Source organism: Sus scrofa, chromosome 6 (assembly GCF_054392235.1).
Source record: "Sus scrofa isolate SSC_HxYL_T2T_F1_AM1 chromosome 6, Sscrofa_HxYL_maternal_Yorkshire_Landrace_v2.0, whole genome shotgun sequence".
In the NCBI taxonomy this organism is placed as follows: Eukaryota; Metazoa; Chordata; class Mammalia; order Artiodactyla; family Suidae; genus Sus; species Sus scrofa.
Window position 1 is genome coordinate 162688224 of NC_139388.1, and position 8051 is coordinate 162696274.

The 8051-nt window shown below is 44.0% G+C and overlaps 1 protein-coding gene and 1 long non-coding RNA gene across 4 annotated transcripts in view; one reads left to right on the forward strand and one right to left on the reverse strand.

Annotated features, from left to right (window-relative positions):
• The window catches only part of TCEANC2 (transcription elongation factor A N-terminal and central domain containing 2), a 41618-nt gene extending 33677 nt beyond the window's left edge, over positions 1-7941 (reverse strand). The window contains exons 1-2 of one of the 3 annotated variants that reach the window (XM_005665408.4): positions 7793-7941; positions 7000-7142 (exon numbers count right to left, since the gene is read on the reverse strand). In XM_005665408.4, the coding sequence (XP_005665465.1) occupies positions 7000-7101 (102 nt within the window). In that variant the 5' untranslated portion in view covers positions 7102-7142; positions 7793-7941. Of the gene's footprint in view, positions 1-6999; positions 7143-7353 lie in introns of all 3 variants that reach the window. The other 2 variants (XM_013999365.3, XM_003356456.5) reach the window with 2 other exon arrangements.
• Positions 2885-7925, forward strand: LOC146402957 (uncharacterized). Its single transcript, XR_014808266.1, has 2 exons — positions 2885-4110; positions 4907-7925. It is a non-coding gene; the product is annotated as an uncharacterized LOC146402957 (long non-coding RNA).
• Positions 7942-8051: the final 110 nt, after the last annotated feature.

Sequence of the window (8051 nt, forward strand, 5' to 3'; positions counted from 1 at the left end):
CCTTACATGACTTGGCTCCTGAAATCCTTTTCGGCCTCACCATCAACTCAACATACACGAAATTATTTGAAGCTGCCTAAAAGAATCACAGGAATTGACACCTTCTGCCTGGGATGCTTTCTTTGCTTCAACCACGTGATAAACACCTATTTATTTTTAAAGGCTCTTCCAGCATCACCTCCTGTATGTAGCCTTTCCTGCCTCTCTCCAATCACATTTGATGAAACTCCCTTGAGTCCCTTTGCAGTCAATTACCGCACCTGTGCTTTCTGCAAATAGTCATCCACAAGGCTCTCTTCTCCACTAGACTGTGAGCAACTTGGGGGCCGGAACAATTTCTTACTTGTCTCTCTATCCCCAGGGCACAGGAGGCATAACAGAACAAAGCTATTCATACCTTTGAGGACTAAGTATAGTACAGTCTTCAGATCTGAAATGTTTGGGCAAGATTAGAAAAATAGAGACGTCAGTTCCAGAGCAGAGGAATTCCATGTACATACGAAGAATGTTTCCTTGTTTTTGCCCAAATATGGGCTTCCAAACGGATATTTTAAGTTCTTATCTGAATTTTTTAGAGGAAAAAGGGAAGTGGACACAAAATATCAATGGGAAGCTTCAATGAGTAATGAAACGGTTATTGCCAGAAAGAAAAAGTGCTTTCCAAAATATTATCTGGCCTTACAGTTGTGGATGGCCGAAACATCAGGTTTAGGAGTTCCCTTGTGGTCCAGTGGGTTAATGATCTGGCGTTGTCACTGCAGCAGCTTGGGTTTGATCCCTGGCCTGGGAAGCTCTATGTGACATGCATGCAGCCAAAAAAAAAAAAAAAAAAGACAAAAAAAGACTGTTAAAACATCAGGTTTGGGAGTTCCCGTCGTGGCACAGTGGTTAACGAATCCGACTAGGAACCATGAGGTTGCGGGTTCGGTCCCTGCCCTTGCTCAGTGGGTTAACGATCCGGCGTTGCCGTGAGCTGTGGTGTAGGTTGCAGACGCGGCTCGGATCCTGCGTTGCTGTGGCTCTGGCGTAGGCCAGTGGCTACAGCTCTGATTCGACCCCTAGCCTGGGAACCTCCATATGCCGCGGGAGCGGCCCAAAAAAATAGCAAAAAGACAAAAAAAAAAAAAAAAAAATTAGGTTTGATAAAACCAATTAGGGAAAATGATTTGTTCATAAGCAATAACAAGGCAACCATTCCACGGGTGGGGGAGAGGATAACACACTGGCTAGTCAATCCTACAAAGGGAGGAAAGATTTATGCAGCATTCTTTCTTTTTTTTTCTTTGTCTTTTTTTGCTATTTCTTGGGCCGCCCCTGCAGCATATGGAGGTTCCCAGGCTAGGGGTCGAATCGGAGCCATTGCCACCAGCCTACACCAGAGCCACAGCAACGCAGGATCCGAGCCGCGTCTGCAACCTACACCACAGCTCACGGCAACGCCGGATTGTCAACCCACTGAGAAAGGGCAGGGACCGAACCCGCAACCTCATGGTTCCTAGTCGGATTCGTTAACCACTACACCACAACGGGAACTCCTATGCAGCATTCTTAAGTGAGGAACCTAAAATTATTAGCGCCTTCCAGAATCTTTCCATTTAAAACAATATCCTATTGCAACCAACAGAAGAAATCACTTTCCCTTAGGGAATAAGAAGAGATTAACCAAATTAACCTTTACTATTCAAATGTACACTATATGAGTATCACTTTTATTGGATGTGATAAGGCTATGGCAAAATTACTTGTAATGTGTTGATAACAGAAGTACAATGATGCTAATATTCCAAGATTTTATACCTCCTCTGCTGACATTCAGAAACCTCTACTTGTAGACTGTGGAACCAGACTGTCTAGTTCAAATCCCAGCTCTGCCACTGACAGCTTCATGACTCTGGACAAGCTACTAATCTCTCTGTGCCTTAGATTCATCATCCGTAAAATATAAATGATAAAAGCATCCATTTCACAGTCATTAGAATTTAAAGTTAATATATGCAAAGCACTTAGCACAATACCTAGCTGATAGAATTGGGCTCAAGAAATATAAGTAGTAATCATTTTTATTATTATCATCATCACCATCACCATCCTTAGCTCCAGTTTCACTACACAAGCCTCTCTTTTTCCATATGTGAAAAGAGGGAACGATTTAGTCGTGTTTATTATGTGCCAGGCACAACGGCTAGCCTGTTCAACATACATTTTTTTTTTTTTTTGTCTTTTTGTCTTTTTTGTTGTTGTTGTTGTTGTTGCTATTTCTTGGGCCGCTCCCGCGGCATATGGAGGTTCCCAGGCTAGGGGTTGAATCAGAGCCATTGCCACCGGCCTACGCCAGAGCCACAGCAACGCGGGATCCAAGCCGCGTCTGCAACCTACACCACAGCTCACGGCAATGCCGGATCGTTAACCCACTGAGCAAGGGCAGGGACCGAACGCGCAACTTCATGGTTCCTAGTCGGATTCGTTAACCACTGCGCCACGACGGGAACTCCAACATACATTTTTTATTTAGCCCTCATAACAGCCTTACAGGTTTGATACTGTTATTTCTAATGTTCCTGACGAGGAAATTGAGGCTTGAACATTCAGCAGATGCTTGGCATTAAAATGTGGCTGGTGTGTAGGAACAGTCACTAGGCAGAAAGTGGACCTAGCTCACTCTCCAGAATTCACATGTAACTCAACTTGTTTTTAATCTGTCATTGGGCACACAGGAAAGTAAGTGTGGGTGCCTGCACAAAGGAAAGAGAACAGCAAGTACCACTTATCGAATGGCTGGATGTCACTACTTCCCTCTACCTAGCCAAATCATCTTTCCATCCCTTTACGGAGCTCTGACATTCAAACAGATGCTGAGCTCTCACCTCTCATAACTCTTTTAAAATTTTTTTTTTTTTTTTTTGCTTTTTAGGGAAGCACCTACAGTACATGGAGTTCCCAGCCTAGGGATCCAATCAGAGCTGCAGCTGCTGGCCTATACCGCAGCCATAACAACGCCAGATTGGCAACGCCGGATGCTTAACCCACTGAGCAAGACCAGGGATCAAACCAGCAACCTCATGGCTCCTAGTTGGATTTGTTTCCGCTGCACCACGATGGAAACTCCTCACCTCTCTTAACTCTTAACCTTAACTGTCTAAACAACAATTTTGCAATGGAGCACATAAAATTTTGTACCGCTATTTATTAATTTCTTATGTTACGATTCCCTAATAGGGAGTTCCAGGAGGGCTCATACTTGGATCTTTCTTATGCTCCCTAGAATACCTAGCACAGTGCTGAGCATAAAGTTATTTCACCATAACATTTGTAGAATAGTTTACAATATGGAACAGCAAGGGCATCTTCAAATAATAACGATTACTCTTCAGTCAACAAATTTTTACATACAATGTAGCAAGCCCTGTGTTAGGCCTTGGAGCAAAATCCGAACACAGTAAGAGACTGCAGTCCTGGTCCTAATAGTTCATAACAGACAGGGGAAGCTACAGGTAACCAGATAATTATAGTAGGGTAACTGCTATGACAGATATTTGAACCAAGTGCTAAGAGGGAAGATTAATTCCCCAAAAAGGACTCAGAAAGCAGTTCAACATTCACTTACTTAACAAATTATTTATTGACCACTTAATATGTGCCAAGCACTGTGATAGATCCAAGGGTAGAGAGGTAAATAAAATGTCCAAGGTCCCTTTACTCAAGAAACTTCTAATCTAAGATTCACTTGAGTGGGCTGACAAACGAGTAGGAACGGACCTTGTAAAAAATGAAGGTATGGGGACTAGCATCAAATCAAAGCCCTGCAGGCGTAAGAGGATAGCTTATATAGAGAACAGCAAAAAATGGGGTGTGGCTGGAATGCATTCCTGTGGATAGGGCGCTACAAGAGATGAAGCAAGACAGCTCACGGGGACAGAACAGAAAGGGGCTCCTAAGCCATGCCAAAGCTTTGAGAGTTCCAGTTCATTTGGTCATTCAGAAAAATGTACCATGGCCTCCTATATGTCAAGCCCCATACCAGCTACTGGGGCCACAAAATTGTTAAGACATAGTCTTGCCAGAAGCTTGGCGTGTAGTGGGACCCAGACATGTAAAGAAACACTTACTGGAGTTCCCGTCGTGGCTCAGTGGTTAACGAATCCGACTAGGAACCATGAGGTTTCGGGTTCGATCCCTGGCCTCGCTCAGTGGGTTAGGGATCCGGCGTTGCCGTGAGCTGTGGTGTAGGCTGCAGACGCGGCTCGGATCCCCAAGTTGCTGTGGCTCTGGCATAGGCTTGCGGCTACAGCTCTGATTAGACCGCTAGCCTGGGAACCTCCACATGCTGCAGGTGCAGCCCTAAAAAGACAAAAAAAATAAAATAAAAAACAAATAAATAGGTGAGGGCATTTTTGCTCATCACAATAAGAGGTGCTATTGGCATTGAGTATCTGAGGACTAAGGATATTTAATTCTGTACAACTCACAGGACAGTTCCAAATGATGAAGAATTCTCTTGCCTCAAATGACCACAGTGTTCCTTTGAAGAAACACTGATAAACTTCAACCCCCACATGTTCTAGATGAGGACAGAGTGAGATCCCAGAGAAGGAAATGAACTGCTAAGATCACCTAGCTGGATAGTAAGGCCTAAAACCCAGGGCTTCTATTTGTACTTCCCTTCTCTGCTTTCTAATCTGGGTCTGGTAAGCCTGTGGCACATCCAGAAGAGCAGTCCAACTGAGTATACAAGTCAAGCGCTCAGAGGGCCACCTTATGATCACAGTCCTTTGCACATTTTCTCTAGCCCCGGATTCCACTCTCACCTTCAGAGACGTAGGCTAGAGGTGCAAGTCTGGCGTCATCAGCATAACAAGCCTTAAGATAAATACGATTGCCCTGGCCAAATATATAAATGTAAATGTAGGAGTTCCTGTTGTGGCACAGCAGAAATGAATCCGACTAGTAACCATGAGGTTGTGGGTTTGAGCATCTGGCGTTGCCATGAGCTGTGGTCACAGACTCGGCTCGGATCCCACGTTGCTATGGCTGTCGTGTAGGCTGGCAGCTGTAGCTCCTATTTGACCCTTAGCCTGGGAACCTCCATATGCCCCAGGTGCGGCCCCATAAAAGAAAAAAAAAAAGTAAATGTAACAAAAATCTGGGGAGCAGAGTCTAGTGGAGAAAAGAGGAACCAAAAAAAGGGAACCGAAAAGAAAAATTCAGTAATGTAGGAGAGGTTCAAAAGACCAAGGGAACTAATTACAAGCAGTTTTTGAAAATACTCAACATCACTAATTATTAGAGAAATGCAAATCAAAATTGCAATAAGGTACCACCTCACACCAGTCAGAATGGCTATCATTAATACATCTACAAATAAAAAATGCTGGAGAGGGTGTGGAGAAAAGGGAACCCTCCTACACTGTTGATGGGAATGTACATTAGTACAACCACTATGGAAAACAGTATGGAGGTTCCTCAGAAAACTAATACAGAACTACCATATAATCCAGCAATTCCACTCCTGGGCATCTATCAGGAGATACACAAAACCACAATTCAAAAAGATATTTGCACCTGCACGTTCATAGCAGCACTATTCACAAAAGCCAAGACCTGGAAACAACCTAAGTGTCCATCGACAGATGAATGGATTAGGATGTATGTATACACAATGGAATACTACTCAGCCATAAAAAGGAACAAAATAATGCCACTGCAGTAACATGGATGCAACAAGAAATTCTCATACTAAGTAAGTCAGAAAGAGACAAATACCATATGATACCACTTATATGTGGAATCCAAAATATGGCACAAATGAACCTATCTACAAAACAGAAACAGACTCACAGACATGGAGAACAGACCTGTGGTTGCCAAGAGAAGGGGGAGGTAGTGGGATGATGAACTGGGAATTTGGGTTAGTAGATGCAAACTATTACATTTAGAATGGATAAGCAATGAGGTCCTATTGTATAGTACAGGGAACTATATCCAACCTTTGGTGACAGAGCATGATAGAAGATAACATGCGAAAAAGAATGTATATATATGTATGTCTGGGTCACTGCCATACAAAGAAATTGGCCCACTGGGTTAGTAGATGCAAACTACTACATTTAGAATGGATAAGCAATGAGGTCCTATTGTATAGTACAGGGAACTATATCCAACCTTTGGTGACAGAGCATGATAGAAGATAACATGCGAAAAAGAATGTATATATATGTATGTCTGGGTCACTGCCATACAAAGAAATTGGCCCAGCACTGCACATCAACTAAACTTTGATTTTTAAAAAAGAACTTTTTGGTTTGGTGAGGGGTTTTTGTTTGTTTTTGGCTGCACCTGCGGCATGTGGAAATTCCCAGGCCAGGAATCAAACCCCAGCCACAGCAGTGACTACACTGAGTCCTTAATAGGTAGGCCAGCAGGGAAGTCCAGTTTTTTGTTTTTAATGAAGTAATAATGACCATTAATTGGGTACTTTAGAGTCATTGATTCCTTCTTGGTTGTCTATCCTGTATTTATACCTTACTTCCTCCTTGCTAACAGAAATCAGTTTGAGGTTGCAAAGAGTCCATTTAAACAGTCTCTTTTCTAGTCTGAACTATAGTTGTGAAGGCCATGTGACACTGCTCTGTCCAACAAGATACGAGGGAACTGTACTATCACTCAGTCTTACTGAGTTTGCACAGGGTTACACAGACTCATACCTGGTACATGAATATTCCATTTAACAGACAAGAAAATTCTGCAAAAAAAAGAGTAACTTTGGGGGCTTATCTTACGAGCTGGAAAAACACACCACAAAGCCAAAGTAATTAGAAAGGCGTAAGGGAGTGCAGGAATTGATAAACAGACTATGAGGGAAACAAATTAGGAGTGGTCAGGAACAATTTGGGGGGACGTATAGCAAAAATAATTCATAGATCTTCCATAGTAGAATTCCTCCAGACCTTCTTGCTATTATAGTCCTTGGCACATTTTCTCCACTCCCAGAGCCCCTCTCACCTTCAGAGATTCAATGGTGGCCTGCTTGTAAATCTTTCCTCCAGGATCTTTCTTCTGAGGACTACTCTGGATTCTGGGCGTTCGAATGACAAATTTATCCATTGCTAGGAACTCCAACTACCTTCACGTGCTTGCACCGTGTACTGCTCAAGAAAGAGGGCAGATTCTAAAACCTCATCAAAACTTCTGTGATGTGAGTTCCCTAAAGTGACCCAATTGGGTTCTATAACTCTGAAAGCATTCCTGAATTAAGAGGACCCTTGACTGGAATTTACAGGAAGATTTCCTCTTTTAAGAAGATGTAAAAGAAACATCTTCCTAAAAACTGAATCCGTATACAACGACCGGTCTTACTTCCTGAATTAGGAGATGTCCAGCTTTCAGAAGTGCACGCTGCACGGGGCCTTCCAACAATGGACCAGGGTTGGAGCCTGGTGACTTGAAAAGCCTATTCCATCTTAGGTTGGGTTGTGGCAGGTTAGAGTTCCCCTGGGTTCAATGAAGCTCTCTTAATAACCACCCCACCAAAGTCACAATCCAAAGAGTTTCCCTAGTAACCAGCCGGTCCTCACAAAAACCAGTCATCTCCAGGACCTGCTGGGTGGTCAAAGGACCCTAAACAAGACTGTCGTGCTCGGGACCCTAGAGGAAAGGGAAACACCATCTTCCTCTGCTCTCAGCACGCAGGAGCCCAGAGGGGAAGCTTAACAACGATGTCCTGTGAGACCCACCAGGAAAAGCAGCCCTGCAAGCAGCCGGACCCCTCCAGAACCCACCCTCTGAGGGCCCAAACCTGGACTGTGGGGGTGAGAGCTAAGCCGACGCTTCCTCCCACCGCCGTGGTTTTTTGTTTTGTTTTGTTTTGTTTTTTCCTTTTTTTCGGAAAAGCCTGCACCCGCCAGCGGAGCTCCAAGGCGGAACGCGGGAGGGAGCGGCTAAACCAAATCACACTCCCCAGAGTGCACCGCGAAGGGGCGAGTTCGGGCGTTTCTAAGACGGCTGTAGTTCTCCTAGACCAACTTTCTCGACCCACCGTGCGTCTCCCGCTTGCG